Below are 20,479 nucleotides of genomic sequence, written 5' to 3'. Positions count from 1 at the left end.
CAAAGAAGGATTTCCTGATTCCTAGACTTTTTAAAATCAAATTTAAGCCTTTTTAAAAACAGAAAAATGGCACCTTTTTTTAACACAGATGCAGAATATTAAGCTTTAAGTTTAAAGGCTTTTATGCATACGTTGCAAATCGGCTCTTAATTGTTGTTTCTTGCATTTTTTATCTTTTTCTCCCAGTCTTTCAAATTGCTTTGTGAATGCATACATCATGCTGCTGGAAATGCTGTCACATAAACACAAATAATAATAATAATAAAATGATATATTTCTAACTGGTCGGTGCAGATTTGATTTGCCACCTAATATTTGAGACCTTTCAAAATAAAAGTACAACTTTTTAAAGATGTTTTATGACCTTCAATCTAAAAAATCTAATTGAAGGCTTTAAATTGAAGCTTTGTTTGCATGTTTCTCTTCTACAAGAGCTCCAAAAAAAACACTCCACATGCAAACAATCGATATTTAGACTGTATTTAATCATCTCACCCACAAATATCCACACCAGAAACAAAAATTACAGTTGATTTAAAACAGAAGATTTAGCTTACAAAACATATCAAACTTCTCAAGTCTTTCACAAAAAGATAAACTCTCATTAAAAGCTTCGAGCTCGCCCCGCCGCCACAGCTCGCCCTCTGCAGGCGTCCCCTGCAGCGCCCGCTCGTCTCTCTAGGAATGATGTGCGTTCACTCACACACTTCACCAAACTCAAACTGTGCGTGCGTGAGGAAAACACAATGACATAAAGAAAACAGAACACTGTAATGGTGCCCTCTGCATACCACAACAGTTGTCACAGGAGCCAATAAAAGCAGCTACTTGAGGCGCTGCAGGGGAACATCTGGGGCTGCTTTTGTTTGTTTTCTTGGCTGGAACAAGCTCTTACATAAACAGACGTATATTAAAACCGTATTTAAACAATATAAAACTATTTCATGTGTCCTTTCAACTCAATTTACAGCACTTGGGAACATTCAAACGTCCTTATCTAATCTCTGAGTCCATATTTTCTGATATATATAAATGATTTATTCAACAGTGTGTGCATATCAAACAGGTTTTTTTTAGAAAGCTTACAAAAGCGTGTGCGTACAGACGTTGCATTGCTCACACATGTTGGGAGTAAATGGTCCTTCAGAGAGAAGAAGAAGAAGAAGAAGAAACTCTCCTGGTCGCCAGTGTTTTACCGCGTAATGACCACACTCAGCGTTTCTGGGCTGAGAGCCAAACCCCGAGTCCGTCCGTCCGTCCGTCCGTCCGTCTCGCTGCTGTCAGTCCGTCGCGTTAGCTTTGGGCCTGCAGAGGTCTGGAGGGAAACACGAGAGTCCGTTTGGGACGTCTTACAGTAATTCTCACATGTATTTCACAGCTCTCATCATCATCATCATCATCATCATCATCATCATCATCATCATCGTCTTTGCATTGGCCGTGCGTGTGCAGTGGTCATCAGAGGGTGAAGTTACAGAGTGAGGGATGCTGTCAAACACACAATATTGCACAATCCAGTGAATATACACAGATGTGAACTCTGGCATACTTTTCTTTGTGTGTGTGTGTGTGTGTGAGTGTGTGTGTGTGTGAGTGAGTGTGTGTGTGTGTGCTCCAGTGTCTCAGTGCATCATAAAAGAATAAAAGCTGAAGAGGAACTTTGACCAAGAGAACTTGTCAGATCAGGATTCAATCCGGCAGACGACTGAAGGCTCATTATTCCCTCCGGCGTCGTTCACATGTCGCCTGATTCCGATGTAATCCCAAATTTCGGTCGGAGTTTACATGCTGCTAACGTTTTAAGAGGTAGTCCCAACTTACAAAGCGTTATCTTGTATTGTTTCTTTCTTATTTGAAAAGTGCAAGATAAATAAAGATTATTATTGTTATTACTGTGTCGATTTTGGCGCCCCCTGTGGACAAACTTGGGATTTATATGTATAAGTTAGTGGTTGCATTATTGAGCCTTAGTTATCTCGCTTTCATCCTGCTGGTTCCAACATGAATTACAACTATGGATCATTATGTTTAACCTAGGAACTCGTTCTAAAGTTGCTTTGAGCGAAGGAGGAGGAAGCGGCATATTTTTCAACCTGCAAACAATTGAAGGTTTTGCAATTTGGTTTAAATTGATGCAGAGGTTGCAAGAAATTATTTTGCAGTATAAATTGTCACCTTATCTTTGACTTTGGTCAAATGAAGCTATTTTTTAGGTCTCTTTACATCACCACAAGTCGAGATATAACTCCACGTTACAGGACCCATGAGACTGGACATCAGAACAGCCAGCTCTGTGTTTTTAAAGGCTTAACTTTCTAATCTGGCTTTTAACTTGGAATAATCTCCTTCAAGCCCTGGACTGCATAATTCTCAGTATTACCAATGTTTTAGCATCATTTTTATTCATTTTCTATATTCAATATTATTATATATTCATTTTATTTTCTGATAATTATCTGATGTTTTTTATTTGATTGATATCATTTTATTTTCTGTCATTTCTCTGAATTAATTTAATTTTATTGATTTAATTTATTTAGATCACCATGATTCTTTTACTGGTCACATGTCTCACTTATTGAGAATAATCTGGATATTAAAGATGCCTCAGTGTTCATTTCAGGTTGTTTCATTACCAGCTTTAAACTCCACACAGGAGCTTTTTAAAGAGCTGTCTGCAGCTCTGGTTAAAATATAAACAATGTAAAATGATTCTCAAATACTTCATTTTATCTTTGCATTATTAGATTTGTGCACGACTAATTCAGCAAAGGTCTGTTGTCCTTCAAGCTAAAGAAAATGTGCAACTTTGGTGACCATACTGATGAACTGTTTGCACATCCCTGTTCAAACTGGTATTTAAATCAGTTTTAGTGTTTGTCTCAGTCTCTGAATCGTCTTCACTGCGCTGCTCCTGACGTTTAAAAAGTGTTTTAATGGGGTGCTGGTGGCCTAGCGGTCTAAGCACCCCACATTTAGAGGCTAAAGTCCTCATCACAGGGGTCACCGGTTCGACTCCCGGCCGGTCGTCAATTTCCTGCATGTCTTCCCCCGCTCTCTACTCCCCACATTTCCTGCCTCTCTTCAGCTGTTCTATCAATAAAGGCAAAAAGGCCAAAAATCTAACTTTTTATTTTGAGAATAAATTTATTTTAACCCTTTAAATAATAATTTAAACATTTATTAATCTTATTTATTGAGTGATCTATTTAATTCTTGTATTTATCAGATTTTTTTTACTTAAAAATGTACTTAAAATGTTGCTTTGTACTCTTATTTATTTTATTTTTAAGTATTTTATTTATCATTACATCTTTTATTATTTTACCCATCTCTGTAGTTTTCTGTCTCTCTGTTATTCTGTGAAGCACTTTAAGCTGCATGTTTGTTTGTATGAAATCTGCTGTATAAATAAAGTTGAGTTGAATGCACAGACATCGTGAACATGCTGGATTTGTTGTGAATAATGAGCCTCCAGTTTCCCGTCGTTCTGCAGACCGTTGGATTCTGTGGTTAGTGTGAAAGCTTCACTTCTTTGGTCACTTGATTTGAAACATTTTGGTTTCAGTGTGAAAGCTTTGTGCTTCAGTGATTCTCACACACGTCTGACTGAAAGGTGATACTAAAAGAGTGAAAGAGAGAATCTAAAAATGCCTCTTTAGTGTTTTTCTGTTTGTTTACATTTAGCAGAATCAGAGTTTCTCTGAGGAAGACTTTCTGCATGATTTGGTCCGGTCTGCCCTCTAGTGGAGAAACCTTTAAATCCTCACACTGAGGACGAGTTAGTGAGAACTTCTACCCGTGATAAATGTGCGAGCAGCTTCAAAGCAGGAACATCTCTTTTTTTAAATTTGTAGTTCTGTGTTTTAAAATCTTAAACTTCACATAGATTTTCTTTTTTCCATCAGCTGAGGACAGCAGATCAACCTTCTCTACATTCACAGGCCTGATTTGTGATCCGCTCGTCCTTGTGTGTTCCATTAACAAAAACCAAAGACTTTCCCGCTCTACAGATCCAAGAGGAGCTCTCTGAAGTACCAGACTTTCTGCTCCAGGATGTCTTTGGTGCCACACACTCTCCCCGCAGACCGTTAGAGGATCTGCAGCACTCCTAGTCTACAGATTCTGGTCCAGCCAGCGGATGTAGTTCTCCATGCTCCTCTGTCCGACTCCAGACATCATCGGTAGGAAGGCGAACACCATGCAGCCGTGAAAGCCGTCCTCGTAGTGATCGCTGGTCACCGAGACGCCGGCGTCCTGCAGGCGCCTCACGTACATCAACCCGTCGTCTCTCAGCACGTCGAACTCACACGTCATCACGTACGCTTTAGGTGTCCGACCCAGAACCTCCTGCTCCGCCAGCAGGGGCGCCGCCCTCACGTCCACCAGCCCCGGCACCACACCCATCACTCCAGGTGACCCCGTTTCCTTCAAAACCGGCCTGAAGTGCTTCCTGCGCTCGGACGGGAGCAAAGCGGTCCAGTCCAGTTTTGATCGGGTGCTGGCGCCGATGTCCGGTTGGTCTAGGGAGCTGTGGTTGTTAGCGAGGAGGAGGGGCTCCAGGGAGCGATCGGCGCCCAGGTACTCCAGCCAGAAGCGAGCCATGTAGGGTCTGTAGAGGATGGGCACGGCGCGGTTCTGCTGGTAGGACGGGGTGTAGAAGTCCAGCGCCTGCAGCACAGGGTAGACCAGAGCCTGGGTTTTGAACTTCACCGCCAGAGTGTCGTCTGAGCTGAGCTGTGGACACAGGAGGGGTGAGGTCAAAGGTCACGTGAAGCTCAGGGCTTATAAAGGGTTAAATGGTTTGTTTACACAGAGTGACGAACATCATTCTGGAGATAGCTGAGTGTTAATCACTGTGTGAGCCTCACTGTGTAAACAGTCTCTGTCTGCAGGCAAACAGGAAGCTTTCATTCATTCATTCATTCATTCATTCATTGAGAGTTTCACACAATTTTTCTTTTCCTTCTTTTCACATTTTTCTCTTCTTTTTCTTTTTCTTTTTTAAAATTGTTCTTTTTTTCCCCATTTCCATTTTTCATTTTCTTTTAAATCGTTTTCTTTTTCTTCTTTTCATTTTTTTCTGTTTTCTTTTTCAATGTATTTTTTGTTGTCTTTTTCCCTTTTTTAATTTTTAACTTTATTTTCAGTTTTTTCTTTATGAATTTATTTCTTTGTTGTATTTTTTCCATGTTTTCTTTTTCTTTTTAAATATTTCTTTTTTCCCTTCTTTAATTTTTGAATTTTCTTTTCCAATTTTTCTTCTTTTCAGTTTTTTCTTTTTCAATTCATTTCTTTTTTCTTTTTCCTTTTTTTTCCCTTTTAAAATTTTTCTTTTTGAATGTTTTCATTATTTTCTTTTGTCTATTTCTTTTAACTTTTTTTTTTTTTTAATTCTTCTTCATAATTTTTTGGTTTCACTTTTTTTTTAAGCACTGTATTTTATAAATAAATTAGACTTTTTTGTTTTTATGACGTAGTAGTTTTGTTTTCAGGAAATAATCTTAAAATCAACCTGGACACTGACACAAGCGGAGCAATGGCAGCTACAACACATCCACCTCTCCATACAGCCACTAACTAAGTCAACTTATGCATCACTCTTAGCCTTTACAAACTCAAAACATATGTTCTATAATCACATGTTAACCCTGTACAGTGTGCATGAATAAATAAATGAGCTTGTACCAGGATGTAAACATGTTTAATGTGCATCACAGAATGAGGCCTGATGGAGCCTCCTTGTTTTTTCAGACAGCCTCAAGTGGACACAAGAGGAACTGCAGGTTTGTGCACCTCCACATTGGCTTCATGCTTCAACTCTGGAAGTCGTTCCCGTTCTGATCCTCCCTCAGAGATCGTAACAAAGGCGTATTGAGGCTGAGGAGGTGGCTGTTTCAGGGTGCAGCGAGTCAGCACAAAGGCGTAGTGATGCTTTAAGTCTCATATTAATCTCCTGTGTTTGCTCAGAGGTTTAAACGGACGGATGAATCACCCAAATACATGTTTGCAGCTGAACTGACTCAAATCTGGCTCCAGCTTTGTGTCACACGGCGTGTAAGAGTCCTCTGTCTGTCTCTGACTGACTGAACGGAGACTAATCCAACTGAAGATCTGCTCTCGAGTTTTCATATCAGTCTCTGCTGAGACACGCTGATGTGTGTGTGTGTTTATTTTCATACCTCCTGGGCCACAGCAGCGGCCAGATTCCCCCCGGCGCTGTCACCCGACACGCACACCCTCTGTGGGTCGATGCTGTAACGTTCCAAAACCTCAGAGGAGAGGAAGGCCCGCGACGCCGCCAACGCATCGTGGTACTGATCCGGGAACACCGCCTCCGGAGCGAGACGGTAACTTCAGGACATCAAGAGGAGACAGAGTTAAAGAAGAAATGAACCACTCACATCACTTCTGATATTTCTCTGATCTCAGTTCATGTTTTTATTTTAATGCGATGAAACTTACTCAACAGACATGACGACAGAGTCCAGGTCCTCCGCCATTTTCCGACAAAGAAGGTCGTACGATCGCATCCCTGTGGAGAGAGAAGGTTACGTTAATGAATGATGTTAAATTAGGGATGTTATGAAGCGACTAACTTCCTGTTATTTCAAGAAATTTTGATCCTTTAATGCAGCTAAATCAAGGAGGAACTTTACCCCTGAACTAGGTGTGTTTCGACTGGTGGACCCAGGGTCTAAATTTAGTTCAGGGGTAGATAATCTCCCCCCTAAAAAGCCCCTGCTAGGGGGGCAGTACTTTTCAAAAGTCCCGGGACTTTCAGGGGGCGGGGCCTGCAATGCTGAACGTGTCTGATTGGTAGATTAACCTTCAGTGTTTTTATTCCTCCCTCCGTCCACAATAACATCACACACATCTGTGATTCACTTGATTTCTCTTTCTTTCATTAGTTTTTATTTGTTCTATCTTTTTTGTATGTGTGTGTACTTTTCAAAAGAAGAAGCTGTGATTCTCTTGATTTAGCAGCTTGTAACAGTAGTCTTCTCTGAGCCCACCGTGAATGCGTCTCTCCTCCCGGTGTTCCGGTTTTAAAAGTGACCCTGTAAACTGGAGACCTTCAGCTGAACGTGTCAGTGTTTGTGGAGTTTACACAGCTGTTGAAACACAGAGGGAGTTCCTGGGAATGCAAACTAGTTTAGTTTTTATTAAGATTTCAAAATATCCTCATCAGATATTTAATGATCGTCTAAAGACGTTTATGAGGGATGCATCCAGCTGAGAGTCTCCAGTTAACAGGGTCGCTGTTTAAACCAAAACACCCGCCGATCTCTGCCACGGCTTTTTGAGTTCAAAAGGATTCTAAAGCCGTGTTGAAACGTCTTTGCTACTCACGCTTATCTCCTCTCACGTGTTGATTCAGTGAATCCATCTGTGATGAAATATAGCACCATCTAAAACAGCGCCAGCTGAGTCTCTTCATGCTAACAGGCTAACTGTTGTGTTGCTCATAATGATACCTGCCTGTCCGTCTGCTTCTATGGTGTCATCTGTGATGAATGGCATTCCTCTTTGTGTTACTGCCCTCTACTGGTCTGGTGGTGTAGTGCATTTACTTTATTTCCTCCATACATCACTGGCCTGATTTACACAATCTACCTGGGACTTCAGCCCGCGGTCGAAACGCAGACAACAATGGGGGCACAGGAACCTTTTAGTTCAGGGTAAAGTAGTTCTGGGGGCTAAAAGACCCCGGAACTCTTGGTTGAAATGCAGCTTCTGCTGCTGCTCTCTCCGCCTCAGGCTTTTGCATTCCACATACGAGCCATACCACCAAATATAACTTACTGCATGCAAATCTTACATTCTTCTGACAAGAGTGAGAGTAATGGACATTTTTTGTGTCCCAGCTTTCAGAGAAGAAATACAGCTTAAAGGAAAGAACATGAAGACAGGGAGAGAAGCTGTGAGTTTCACAAGATGGGAAATAAAACATGTGATAACCTCAGGAGGAACAAGAGTGATATATTGATGCATAAAATAAAGTAATACAACATTTTATAAGACGTGCAAAGTTCACGTGTGAAGCAAAGATCAGAAGAAGACTTTGTTATCAGGGAGGCCAAAGCTGTCAAAGACTAACACGAAGAGATACTGCATGTTTCTGACTCCTTCACTTTGTACATTTGAAAACACACGTCTAAAATCATCACAAAGACCCTTCCTCATACTCTACAGAGTTTATATTCTGCACTCACGTCCGCTGCCGAGGGCCCATCCTCCCCCGTGGAAGTATATGACCCCTCTCTTCAGCTGCTTCCCCCCTTTCGGCTGGAAGACCCGGGCGGGAACGCCGCCCAGGTCGAAGTCCGTCACATGCAGGGTGGGACTGGACCGAGCCTCGATCTCCTCCAACCAGGAGACCACCTGGTTCAACATGTGGAGCCGGTGACACACCCCCAGAGCGTGGGCTATGTCACTCTGAAACACAAACACAGTTTATATAAGAGAGGGAGAAATGGACGTAGTATCCGTGATGTCATCCGCCTGTTTCTGAAGCGCTGTTTTGAAGCCGATTGTCCGCCTGTCAATCAAGTCAGCAATGCCCTTATTTGGGCACAACTCTTTAGTTTAGTACAGTGTGTGACGATAGATAAATGAGCCATTCAGACCTAAACTGTTTTTTGAACCAGGCTGCAAACATGTTTATTTCTGCTGTAAAGATCGTCTTCTTTGAATGGGTGTGTATGTGGTTTCAGTGTTTCTGCAGCCAGCCTCTAGTGGACATTTGAGGAACTGCAGTTTTCAAACACTTCTGCATGGGCTTAATATTTTAAGACTGGAGGATGCCGCTTGGTCCTGACAAAAAGATGCAACTTTGAGGCAGTCAGCTTCTGATTTCACGCTAAAACTTCTGTGTGTGTGTGTGTGTGTGTGTGTGATTGAAATAACATTGGAACATAGTGGAACATGTGGAACATGTACCGCTGCAGGGGGAGAAACCTCAGGTATGAAAAACCTGTCTCCTGCAGGGAGTGTGGTGCAAGAAGAACCCGTTACACCGCAGTGACGCAATCTCAGATTTGGGTGTGTGAACTGCCATTGTGAGCTAATCAGCAGCTTATGCTAATAGAGTTACAGCCGCTCTGTTACGTGCGCGCAACAAGGCTGGCACTGTATCAAACAGGTGCTGGTTGCAGGGCTGAAGGGTCAATGGTCATTTCACACATTGCATCATCAGTTGTGCACCTTCCCTGTAGATTCTCCTAGATCATCTGTCCTGCGTTTTACCCATAGACTGTATGAAGTATGGACGTAGTATCCATGACGTCACCCATCTGTTCCTGAGAGCTGTTATGAAGCCAATCAACGGCGGCAGCCATATTGGAATTTCAGAACTCATTCAGGCAGAATCTTAATATCTTCTGAACCGTCGCGTTAGAAATAAATTCCCCCCCCCCCCTGTACAGTGTGTGCCGATAGAGAGATTAGCTTCTGTAGCCAAGCTGTTTTTGAACCAAGCTGTAAACATGTTTATTAATGCTGCAAAGATCGTCTTTTTCCCATTCATGTCTATGTGGTTTCCTGTGTTTCTGCAGCCAGCCTCAAGCTGATTCTCAATGTATTGCAGTTTATAACACTTCCACATGGGCTTCATCGTTTCAGACCGGAGGTTGATGCTTGGTTTTACCTGGTTTCACCAGTCTGTGTCCTTATTTCACTTCGCTGGGGTCTCGCCAAAAGCTTAAGGATTATGCATTTTTCAGATAATTAAAGTGTCTTTTGAAATAGTTTATTTTTACTTGCAAAGGAGGAAAATGTTCTGCAATCAAGAGGGGAAACTAAAGTACTGGTATATCCTTAAGCTGAACTTAATATGACACATTATTAATTAGAAATACCACAGAAGAAGAAATCTAACTGTTTATACATTTAAATAATGCTGTTGTATCCTGTTCTTCTCCATCACTTCATGTTGTGGCATGAACAGTGAACAGTATGGAAGCCCAGAGTGGACATAAATCAATACATTCTAACTGCACTGATTTTACATGATAAAGACTGATTTAAGGTTGCTTTCTTTCCCTGATGGTCCAAAAACAAATTGAGCGAGATTATTATTATTTTTTCGAAAAAAAGAAATTAAGGGGTTTTTTTCTAATTAAAAAAATAATTACATTTTTTCAAATAATTATAATGGAAATAAATTAAACTCTATTTTTATTTTATTTTGGAGTAAAATGTTAGATTTAATTCAAATTAAAACGTCTATCATTAATCCATCAGTGTCAGTAAAAAGCAGCCTTATCTGTGGTGCTCTCCAGGCCTTCAGCTAGCTGACAGCTTTGCTAATGGGTCTACCAACTCTTGAGACGGCCTTTTGAGCACGCCATCTTCAATTCTTCAATTCTTGTCTCAATCAATCTTTATTTATAAAGCGCCAAATCCCAACAAACGTTCTCCTCAGACTCTTTCCAAACAGAGCAGGTCTAGACCGTACTCTATGATCTATTATCAACAAAGACCCAACATCAAGACCGGATCAGATCCAGTCCCATCTTACAGACAGGACTCAGTCTGATCTCATCTTAATCCACCATGAGCAGAGCACTTTGCAGCATTTAGCAAGTTACAGTGGCAAGGACAAACTTCCTTTAACAGGCAGAAACCTCCAGCAGGACCAGACTCATGTTAGGCACACATCTGCATCTATATCTGTGTGATGATGACGGGTGTTTGATTTCTCTGCTGGGTTTATAACTGTTGTCTTAAATTAGCATCATGACTCGGCTTCAGTCCTTAAACAGCTCAGCTTATTTTAGGAAACACTCACTCTGCATTGAACTTGATACCACTTTTTCAGATGTAGTTCAAGGAGAACAAACATCTTATCTAAAAGGTCAAAGTGGTATTTATCTCGTCATGTTGAGATAACAACACTGTTTGTTCTGTGATGTAGCAACTCCAGTTTTATTCTGCAGACTCATCTTTCTCATCTTGGAAGGACAAAGCTTGTTTTCTCATTTTAACGGATTCATTTATCTTGTTGACTTGAGATAATGTGACACTTTTCTGTGGATCAAGAAGACAAAACATTTCTCAGACTATGAGATGTAGTTCAGCCTGTTTGTCTGTTTGTTTTTGTCTTTAGAACTTTGGAGGTTACAAGTTAGAATAATAAGACGGCATTCAGTCAAGATTTGAAAACTACGGAAGCCCTGAAAGGACATGATTACATACATTTGATTTTCTCGGTTACCTCAAGATCTCAACTTATTTTTCTTGTGATAACAGGATTCAGAGAAAGAAGCTTGTTTTTGGGGGGTTTTTGATCTTCAACCTGTAAGATAAATGTCTCCTAACAAAATATATATTTTTATTTACTGAGGCAAAATTATCTAAGCAATATTTGTGACAAAAACAAACAAACAAAACAATTAAAGAAACTTAAGACGGGCCTTTCCTTTTACCTAAAGTTACTTGGTTACCATATGTATGGAAAACCTAAGAGGACATGATTAAATACATTTTATTTACTCAGTTTTCCTGGCTTATTTCTCTTTATATCTCAAGAAACAAAGTGAAAAAAATAAGTTGTGATCTTGAGAAAACAGAGAAAATAAAATGTATTGAATCATGTCCTCTTAGGGCTTCCGTAGAAACAAATCAAATGTACTTATAAATGAAGTAAAATAAATGCATGAATAAATACTACTGTAATTATGTATAATTAAAATAACTTAATATATTTTTAATTATGCAAAAATTCTAAAACTACAATTTTGTTTACAAGACATTTCTAATAAAAGTTCAAAAAATGAAATGTACACATGCATGTCCATACAAGCCTCCTGTTTTAGTCTATGTTGTTCTATTCTGTGCAGATTTGCCTCATCCCCTGAGTTCAGCTCTTTCCTCCAGACTTGTTCGTGAAAGCTGCAAAAGAATCTGTTCTGTTTGATTCTCCTAATCTGACCTTAAGTTTAATAAAGAAAGGTATAGTTTGTGATAATCTGCTCAGGACTAATCTGCTTTAATGCACTATAGAACAGTACGTCTTAAATATATGGAGACTGTACGACTTAAAAGAACTGTGGTGTGACACAGCTTATCTTTTTTTTTTAATTAATGTTATTTTTTCTTGTATAAACTGTGTGTTATTTTTGTTTTATCATTTTTCCTTCTCAGATTTATTTATTTATTATTATAATTTTTTGTGAGGTTGAATTTCTCCTGCTTTTATCTGTCATATTAAAAACTATTTTTATACTACATTATTTGTTTTAATTTTATGCTTATTTTACAAAACATCAACTTAAAGCTGCTGTGAGGAACTTTTAGTTTGTATCGATTCTGGCGCCCCCTTGTGGACAAAGTGATACCTCTTATCTCTTGTCCTGTACATGCAACATAAGTGTCTGCAGACAATAACCTCATCCTGTTGTCTTTTAAAGGCACTATGAGGAGTTTTTAACAGGCTGAGAAACAGACTGAACATACTGATGCCTCTTTATGACCCTCAAAAGCAAACAAGACCATCCACAACAACACTGACACCTTCTCTGTTGTCATTTTAATGCCTGACACCGCTCTGAGGGGGGTAGGTGTCAGAACAGATGATTGACATCTTGCTTTAGAAACACCCTTTTTTGGCTGTTTTCATTGCAAATAATCACATAGTAAGATAAGTCTAAATGTTAAAAGACAACAGGATGAGGTTATTGTCTGAAGACACTTATTTTGCATGTACAGGACAAGAGATAAGAGGTATCACTTTGTCCACAAGGGGGCGCCATAATCAATACAAGCTAAAAGTTCATCACAGCAGCTTTAACATTAGGATTTATCACACAATGTGATTCTTTGCAATGAAAACAGTCAAAAAAGGGTGTTTCTAAAGCAAGATGTCAATCACCTGTTCTGACACCGACCCCCTCAGAGCATTAAAATGACAACAGAGAAGAGATCAGTGTTGTAGTGGATGGTCTTGTTTGCTTTTGGGGGTCATAAAGAGGCATCAGTACCAGTTTCAGTCTGTTTCTCAGCCAGTTAAAAACTCCTCATAGTGCCTTTAAATATAAACCACCTTGTTAAGTCTACACACTAAACATGGCCTCTCCTGTTTTATTCCCTTGTCGTCTATTTCTAAATCTTCTTCTTTATGTAATTTTGAATCTTTTGCACCCATGTAAGGATTTTCTCCTCCACCTGTCCTCCTCCTCCTCCTCCACCTCCTCCTCCTCCTGTCTGCCCCCCTCAGTGCATCCTCCACCTCTCACCGCTTTCATGAAGCTCCTAAACAGCGCGTCCAGCAGCATCAGCTTCCACGGCTCGCAGACTCCCGTGGGCAGCGGCAGGTAGACGTAGTATGCGGCCGCCGTCAGCAGCACGGCCCCGGCCAGACGGAGCCTCATGTCGGCGGACTGAACCTGCGAGGAGCCGACCGGTAATACGGTTCTTACCCTCCCCCGGTCTCTGGAGCTGACGCCCCGCCAGAGAGCGACGAAACACCGTGGGTTGACCTTGGTTTCAAAATAAAAGCCCGCGTTTAGATTTGGCTGAGTATCACAACAGACAACGTAAAGGAAGACTCTTATTTTGAAGGCTGATTCCAGGAAGTCACGAAGACATTGTGTAAGATCGTTTCTGCTGGGAAATGTAGTTTTTCTAGGGGTTGTAATAAAACCAACTTATTAACTCTGAATATTTTGAGATAAATACATTTTTAGATTGCATTTTTTGGGTTTAAAAATACAGATGATGAAAATAAAATAATAAAAAATTATTTCATCATAAATATTTATAAAAGCACTATTCAGATCGACTCATTTTTATCTATAAAGCACCTTACATGCATTCAAACATGCGGCCCAAAGTGCTTCACAAAAGAACAGAGACAGAAAACAACAGGAATACCTAAAAGTGGAAATGAAAGTGATAAAAACTTACTTAAAAATAAAACCATGATGATCAAAACAATAAAATAAAATCAGAGAAGTGTCAGAAAAATCAAATCAAATCGTTATAATAAATCAATCAAATAAAATCAGATAAAAACATGATAAATAAATATAATTTTTTTAATAATATAATAAGATATAATTAAAAAAAATCGAGAGGTGATAGAACATAAAATAAAACTAATTAAAATCAGATAAATTCCAGTTGAATAAATTTAAGAATATAATATAACAAGATAGAATCAAATAAAATCAGAGAAGTGATAGAAAAATAAAATAGCATAAGATAATTATAATAAATCAATCAAATAAAATAAAATCAGATAAATACAAGATAAATAGATATAAAAATAAATTATAATAAAATAAGATAGAATAAAAACATCTGAGAAGTGACAGAAAAATAGAATAAATTAAAATCAGATAAATAAATATAACATATATTATAATAAGATAGAATTAATAAAAAATAAAAAGGCAGTGATGCTTTCATACATTTTATTTACTTAATTTTTACTCTGATATAAATAAATTTCTGTTGTTTTCAGAACTTGACATCATAGCATTTACTCTTAGAGTTAGAAAGACACACAAAACAAACAGAAAACGGCTATCACAAGAAAACAAACTATGTTATCCAGAGAAAATGAGGACATAAGATTACATCTTGAGGCGGGAAAAGTTTGAATAACTCATCACAGGGAAACCAATTAAATATGGAAGCATTTCTGCTTTGGGTTTCAATAATATTTGAACCAAAGTTTTAAAAAAGTTGTTTTTTTATGTTAAAGATACCTTGAATGATAGACTTAACTTCCATTGTTTATATTCTAAAATTGTTGTCCCCATTTTGCTTCCACCTGAGTTCCATACTTTATACTTTGGTGTATTTGGTTAAATATATCATGTTATATATTATATAAATCAAGACTCACTAACCTCACATGACTTTTCATTTTCACATCCCCAGATTTTTCTATTGTACTGTGTTGTATTTTATCATTTGCATTAAAAATAAATACATTCTAAAAGTTAGAACTGGTCCTTTTGTTCATTCTTCCTTTGTTAGATGCTTTATTTGCCTGCCAAACTTCACCAAAGTCCACTGTGTACCGTGAAATGGATGAAATAATATATATGTGGCTAATCCACAGTGTCCCAGTCTTTCTTCTCTGAAAGCTTCCTCACTGCAGTGCACATGACCTGCTGGGATAATTAGCCACACCTGTCTTCAACTACTCACACCTGTGTCCAGTTAATTAGCAGGGAAGGCTTATAAGCAGCTCTGGTGGAGCTTGATCTACTCATTGTTCTCTGACTGGTTCAGTTGTGTGGATTGGTAGGAGCTGAGTGTGTTTGCTGCTGCACCGGCCTATGACTGTGGCTGAAACCATGGGGTTTCTGTTTGGGTAACTTTTCATTGTGTCTATGTAATCTTTGCTGAACTCTTAAAGCATATCATAACTTGTTTGTGTCTTGCCTAGATGGTTGCTGTTTTCCTTGCTTGCTGTGGGATGCCATCAAGCAAATGGTAAGTTCAGTCATTTGGTTAAACAATCCAAGTATCAGTAGAACATTTCCTGAAGCATTTGTTCTCTAGCTTTTGATGCAGGATCTGCTGAGGGGAATGGAGACCTAGATGTTGCACTTGCTGGCTATAAAGAAGCTTTTAGCTTGAACACTGGAGATGATTCTTTATGGAGCACTGGGGCACTCAGTGGCAATGATTCAACCACAACTACGGCAAGTATAAGGCTATACTGTGAATCTAAGACACCAGTGTCACATAAAAGAACTAAACAGCCAATCAAAAGAAACAATTAATAAAAACCTGTTGATTTTCTTGATACCGAAACAGGAAGAAGAGTCCAGTGATCCACCCGAGCAGCTTGAAGAACCCAGCTACAAAAAGGCAGAGGTGCCACAACCAGAAGTAACTGAGCAGGAGCAAGAGGGGCCCCAGCAGCGTAGCTTCATACCAAAGCAGATGCTGCAGGTGCCTCAGCAGGCTCCCCAGCAGCATGTTTATCAAGTGCAGCAGGTTCCCCAGCAGGTTCCCCAGCAGGTTCCCCAGCAGGTTCCCCAGCAGGTTCCCCAGCAGGTTCCCCAGCAGGTTCCCCAGCAGGTTCCCCAGCAGGTTCCCCAGCAGGTTCCCCAGCAGGTTCCCCAGATGCCTGTCTATCAGGCCAAGCAGGTTCCCCAGCAGGTGCCTCAGCAGGCTCCCCAGATGCCCATCTATCAGGCGAAGCAGGTGCCTCAGCAGGCTCCCCAGATGCCCATCTATCAAGCCAAGCAGGTTCCTCAGCAGGCTCCCCAGATGCCAGTCTACCAGGCCAAGCAGGTGCCTCAGCAGGCTCCCCAGATGCCAGTCTACCAGGCCAAGCAGGTGCCTCAGCAGGCTCCCCAGATGCCAGTCTACCAGGCCAAGCAGGTGCCTCAGCAGGCTCCCCAGATGCCAGTCTATCAAGCCAAGCAGGTGCCTCAGCAGGCTCCCCAGATGCCTATCTATCAGGCCAAGCAGGTGCCTCAGCAGGCTCCCCAGATGCCCATCTATCAGGCCAAGCAGGTTCCTCAGCAGGCTCCCCAGATGCCCATCTATCAAGCCAAGCAGGTGCCTCAACAGGCTCCCCAGATGCCAGTCTATCAGGCCAAGCAGGTTCCCCAGCAGGTGCCTCAGCAGGCTCCCCAGATGCCCATCTATCAGGCCAAGCAGGTTCCTCAGCAGGCTCCCCAGATGCCAATCTATCAGGCCAAGCAGGTTCCCCAGCAGGTGCCTCAGCAGGCTCCCCAGATGCCCATCTATCAGGCCAAGCAGGTGCCTCAGCAGGCTCCCCAGATGCCTGTCTATCAAGCCAAGCAGGTGCCTCAACAGGCTCCCCAGATGCCTATCTATCAGGCCAAGCAGGTTCCCCAGCAGGTGCCTCAGCAGGCTCCCCAGATGCCCATCTATCAGGCCAAGCAGGTGCCTCAGCAGGCTCCCCAGATGCCTATCTATCAGGCCAAGCAGGTTCCCCAGCAGGTGCCTCAGCAGGCTCCCCAGATGCCTATCTATCAGGCCAAGCAGGTGCCTCAGCAGGCTCCCCAGATGCCCATCTATCAGGCCAAGCAGGTTCCTCAGCAGGCTCCCCAGAAGCCCGTCTATCAAGCCAAGCAGGTGCCTCAGCAGGCTCCCCAGATGCCCATCTATCAGGCCAAGCAGGTTCCTCAGCAGGCTCCCCAGATGCCCATCTATCAGGCCAAGCAGGTTCCTCAGCAGGCTCCCCAGATGCCCGTCTATCAGGCCAAGCAGGTTCCTCAGCAGGCTCCCCAGATGCCCATCTATCAGGCCAAGCAGGTTCCCCAGCAGGCTCCCCAAATGCAAATCTTTCATGACATGCAGGTGCCTCAGCAGGCTCCCCAGATGCCCATCTATCAGGCCAAGCAGGTGCCTCAGCAGGCTCCCCAAATTCCCGTCTATCAGGCCCAGCAGGTTCCCCAGCAGGCTCCCCAGATGCCCATCTACCAGGCCAAGCAGGTGCATCAGCCAGCTCCCCAGATGCCCATCTATCAGGCCAAGCAGGTGCACCAGCAGGCTCCCCAGATGCCCATCTATCAGGCCAAGCAGGTGCCTCAGCAGGCTCCCCAGATCCCCATCTACCAGGCCACGCAGGTTCCCCAGCAAGCTCCCCAGATGCCTAGCTACCAGGCCAAGCAGGTTCCCCAGCAAGCTCCCCAGATGCCCGTCTATCAGGCCAAGCAGGTGCCCCAGCAGGCTCCCCAGATGCCCGTCTATCAGGCCAAGCAGGTGCCTCAGCAGGCTCCTCAGATGCCTGTCTACCAGGCCAAGCAGGTGCCTCAACAGGCTCCCCAGATCCCCATCTACCAGGCCAAGCAGGTTCCCCAGCAAGCACCCCAGATGCATGTCTATCAGGCCAAGCAGGTGCCCCAGCAGGCTCCACAGATGCCCGTCTATCAGGCCAAGCAGGTGCCTCAGCAGGCTCCCCAGATGCCCATCTACCAGGCCAAGCAGGTGCCTCAGCAGGCTCCCCAGATGCCCATCTACCAGGCCAAGCAGGTGCCTCAGCAGGCTCCCCAGATGCCTGTTTACCAGGCCAAGCAGGTACCCCAGCAGGCTCCCCAGATGCCCATCTATCAGGCCAAGCAGGTGCCCCAGCAGGCTCCTCAGATGCCCATCTACCAGGCCAAGCAGGTGCCTCAGCAGGCTCCTCAGATGCCCATCTACCAGGCCAAGCAGGTGCCCCAGCAGGCTCCTCAGATGCCCATCTACCAGGCCAAGCAGGTACCCCAGCAGGCTCCCCAGATGCCCATCTATCAGGCCAAGCAGGTGCCTCAGCAGGCTCCCCAGATGCCCATCTATCAGGGCAAGCACGTGCCCCAGCAGGCTCCCCAGATGCCCATCTACCAGGCCAAGCAGGTGCATCAGCAGGCTCCCCAGATGCCCATCTATCAGGCCAAGCAGGTGCCCCAGCAGGCTCCTCAGATGCCAATCTACCAGGCCAAGCAGGTGCCTCAGCAGGCTCCCCAGATGCCGGTTTACCAGGCCAAGCAGGTACCCCAGCAGGCTCCCCAGATGCCCATCTATCAGGCCAAGCAGGTGCCCCAGCAGGCTCCTCAGATGCCTGTCTACCAGGCCAAGCAGGTACCCCAGCAGGCTCCCCAGATGCCCATCTATCAGGCCAAGCAGGTGCCTCAGCAGGCTCCCCAGATGCCCATCTATCAGGGCAAGCAAGTGCCCCAGCAGGCTCCCCAGATGCCCATCTACCAGGCCAAGCAGGTGCATCAGCAGGCTCCCCAGATGCCCATCTACCAGGCCAAGCAGGTACCCCAGCAGGCTCCCCAGATGCCCATCTATCAGGCCAAGCAGGTGCCTCAGCAGGCTCCCCAGATGCCCATCTATCAAGGCAAGCAAGTGCCCCAGCAGGCTCCCCAGATGCCCATCTATCAGGCCAAGCAGGTGCCTCAGCAGGCTCCCCAGATGCCGGTCTACCAGGCCAAGCAGGTGCCTCAGCAGGCTCCCCAGATGCCCATCCAACAGTCTAGGCAGGTGCCCCAGCAAGCTCGCCAGGTGCCCCAGCAGGCTCCCCAGATGCCAGTCTATCAGTCCAGGCAGAGGCCTCAGTTTTCACAGAGGCAAAGGCATTCACCCAGGCAAAGGCCTCGGTTCTCTCAGAGGCCCAGATTTTCACCTAGGCAGTTTTCACAGCAGCCACACAGCAATGATTATCCAACTTTCGCCCAAGACATTGGCTCCTAAATGGATTCTGATGGGTAAGTGCTGCTCACTTGCACATTTATATTAATATTGGCATTGTCTGACCAATTTTCCTCTTTTTTAGCTCTTGAATTTATGGTGTCATTTGGAAAGGAGGGAAGCATAGGACTGGGTATGTAATTAAAATGCAGCACTGTTGGAGTTAACAATCTGTTGCATGCTTTGATTATTACATCTCATCCATTTTTTTTCCCCCACCTGTTCTAGGTGCTACAACACCAAAGATGCTTCTAAAACTGCTTCAACTGAGCCATTTTTCTGACTTGTAAAATAAAAAGAAATCTACTACTTGTATCTTGTAAACATCTGGTATCTACATTGGTTGAGTTACTTTCTCATGGTTTTCTTTAACTTTGTGAAGTGCTGGTACAGCAGCCTTAAATGTTGCAGGTTTCAAATTTTGAGGTATGAGTTCTTGACCTTTACCAGTTGGAACTGGCCCATGAGCATGACCTTTTTAAAAGCTCAAGCTAAGCCTAACACATGGTACTCATTTTCATTGTCATCTTGACAATCTAACCTACAGCCATAGTTTCCAGGATTAGCTATCAAGGGTTGTATTGCAGCACAGCCTGCCAATGCAACAGTGAGTCCTTTAAGCTTCTTTAAACAATTGGAGATGCAAGTAGTGAATGGAAGGTACTGAGGCATCAAATTTTCAAGTGTTGAATTTATGACTGAGTTAAACTTTAATCCTAGACATGGCTGCCAATAAAGCCCCATTTATGAAACCTTTACAAGAACCCTTATGGACAAATGTATCAGTGGCATGTAAATGCATAACCCATCAAGTCTTCTATATGCCGTATAGCTTCGCGGGTAGAGCAGGCTTAACAGTTGCATTGGTCATGGTATCAATTTCAATCAAATGGGGACAAAAAGCCCCAAATATTTTTTTAAAGAAGCATGTTTTTCTTATGCTTTATAGAATCCCTAAAGGGACATGATTAAATACATTTAGTTTTTCTCCATTTTCTTGAGTTTACAAGGTAATTTTGTCATCTGGAGAAAACAAAGCTTATCTTCAGATAATGAGAAATAAGTTCAGATCTTGAGAAAACAAGTGAAATCAACTTATTTGAGAAAACAGAGAAAATAAAATGTATTGAATCATGTCCTTTTAGGGCTTCCATACTTCTACAATCTAAAATGTATCAGTCTTTTAACTGAGGCATCCAAAAGCCAAAATGTGGCGATGGAGTTTATTCTATTCCAAGCTTTACTGCAGAAAATTAAAACGTATGGCAGAAAAAGTGAGAAGTTGTTTACATGAGTTATTTTTAGTGAT

General features: G+C 42.7%; 2 protein-coding genes across 55 annotated transcripts; one reads left to right on the top strand and one right to left on the bottom strand.

Annotated features, from left to right (window-relative positions):
• Nucleotides 1-464: 464 nt before the first annotated feature.
• On the bottom strand, nucleotides 465-13,471 carry LOC117829265 (neutral cholesterol ester hydrolase 1-like). 5 transcript variants are annotated; one of them, XR_004634590.1, is made up of 6 exons: nucleotides 13,239-13,471; nucleotides 8,217-8,439; nucleotides 6,466-6,535; nucleotides 6,183-6,354; nucleotides 4,039-4,737; nucleotides 1,202-1,488 (listed from the first exon to the last, which is right to left on the bottom strand). XR_004634590.1 is itself a non-coding variant. In XM_034706888.1 (6 exons), exons 1-5 carry the CDS (start codon nucleotides 13,371-13,373, stop codon nucleotides 4,117-4,119), a joined length of 1,221 nt encoding a protein of 406 aa, XP_034562779.1. In that variant the 5' UTR covers nucleotides 13,374-13,471; the 3' UTR covers nucleotides 1,202-1,488; nucleotides 4,090-4,116. The 5 variants fall into 5 exon arrangements, 3 of the variants coding, with proteins under 3 accessions (XP_034562778.1, XP_034562779.1, XP_034562780.1); XM_034706888.1 differs by having other exon boundaries at nucleotides 4,090-4,737; XR_004634591.1 differs by having other exon boundaries at nucleotides 1,218-1,315.
• A 1,723-nt stretch (nucleotides 13,472-15,194) lies between these two features.
• LOC117828734 (proline-rich extensin-like protein EPR1) lies at nucleotides 15,195-19,494 on the top strand. 50 transcript variants are annotated; one of them, XM_034706023.1, is made up of 9 exons: nucleotides 15,195-15,328; nucleotides 15,404-15,450; nucleotides 15,520-15,662; nucleotides 15,778-15,972; nucleotides 16,171-16,227; nucleotides 16,441-16,485; nucleotides 16,576-19,187; nucleotides 19,256-19,303; nucleotides 19,399-19,494. In XM_034706023.1, exons 1-7 carry the CDS (start codon nucleotides 15,294-15,296, stop codon nucleotides 19,171-19,173), a joined length of 3,120 nt encoding a protein of 1,039 aa, XP_034561914.1. In that variant the 5' UTR covers nucleotides 15,195-15,293; the 3' UTR covers nucleotides 19,174-19,187; nucleotides 19,256-19,303; nucleotides 19,399-19,494. The 50 variants fall into 50 exon arrangements, with proteins under 50 accessions (XP_034561914.1, XP_034561907.1, XP_034561917.1 ...); XM_034706016.1 differs by having other exon boundaries at nucleotides 16,441-16,497; nucleotides 16,531-19,187; XM_034706026.1 differs by lacking the exon at nucleotides 16,441-16,485 and having other exon boundaries at nucleotides 16,171-16,260; nucleotides 16,588-16,632; nucleotides 16,690-19,187.
• Nucleotides 19,495-20,479: the final 985 nt, after the last annotated feature.

This window comes from Notolabrus celidotus, chromosome 17, assembly GCF_009762535.1.
Source record: "Notolabrus celidotus isolate fNotCel1 chromosome 17, fNotCel1.pri, whole genome shotgun sequence".
NCBI lineage: Eukaryota > Metazoa > Chordata > Actinopteri > Labriformes > Labridae > Notolabrus > Notolabrus celidotus.
Note: the sequence above shows the minus strand (reverse complement) of the source record. Positions and strands in the feature narration are given on the sequence as shown.

Excerpts from the sequence above, each read along its gene's own strand:
- LOC117829265 (XM_034706887.1), bottom strand. The coding sequence starts at position 13,373 with ATGAGGCTCCGTCTGGCCGGGGCCGTGCTGCTGACGGCGGCCGCATAC. Across the intron at positions 8,440-13,238 it reads TTAGGAGCTTCATGAAAGCG|AGTGACATAGCCCACGCTCT; the intron begins GTGAGAGGTGGA and ends TTTGTGTTTCAG. Across the intron at positions 6,355-6,465 it reads TCTGTCGTCATGTCTGTTGA|TTACCGTCTCGCTCCGGAGG; the intron begins GTAAGTTTCATC and ends GATGTCCTGAAG.
- LOC117828734 (XM_034705981.1), top strand. The coding sequence starts at position 15,294 with ATGACTGTGGCTGAAACCATGGGGTTTCTGTTTGG. Across the intron at positions 15,451-15,519 it reads GGGATGCCATCAAGCAAATG|CTTTTGATGCAGGATCTGCT; the intron begins GTAAGTTCAGTC and ends TTTGTTCTCTAG. Across the intron at positions 15,973-16,170 it reads TGCAGCAGGTTCCCCAGCAG|GTGCCTCAGCAGGCTCCCCA; the intron begins GTTCCCCAGCAG and ends CAGGCGAAGCAG.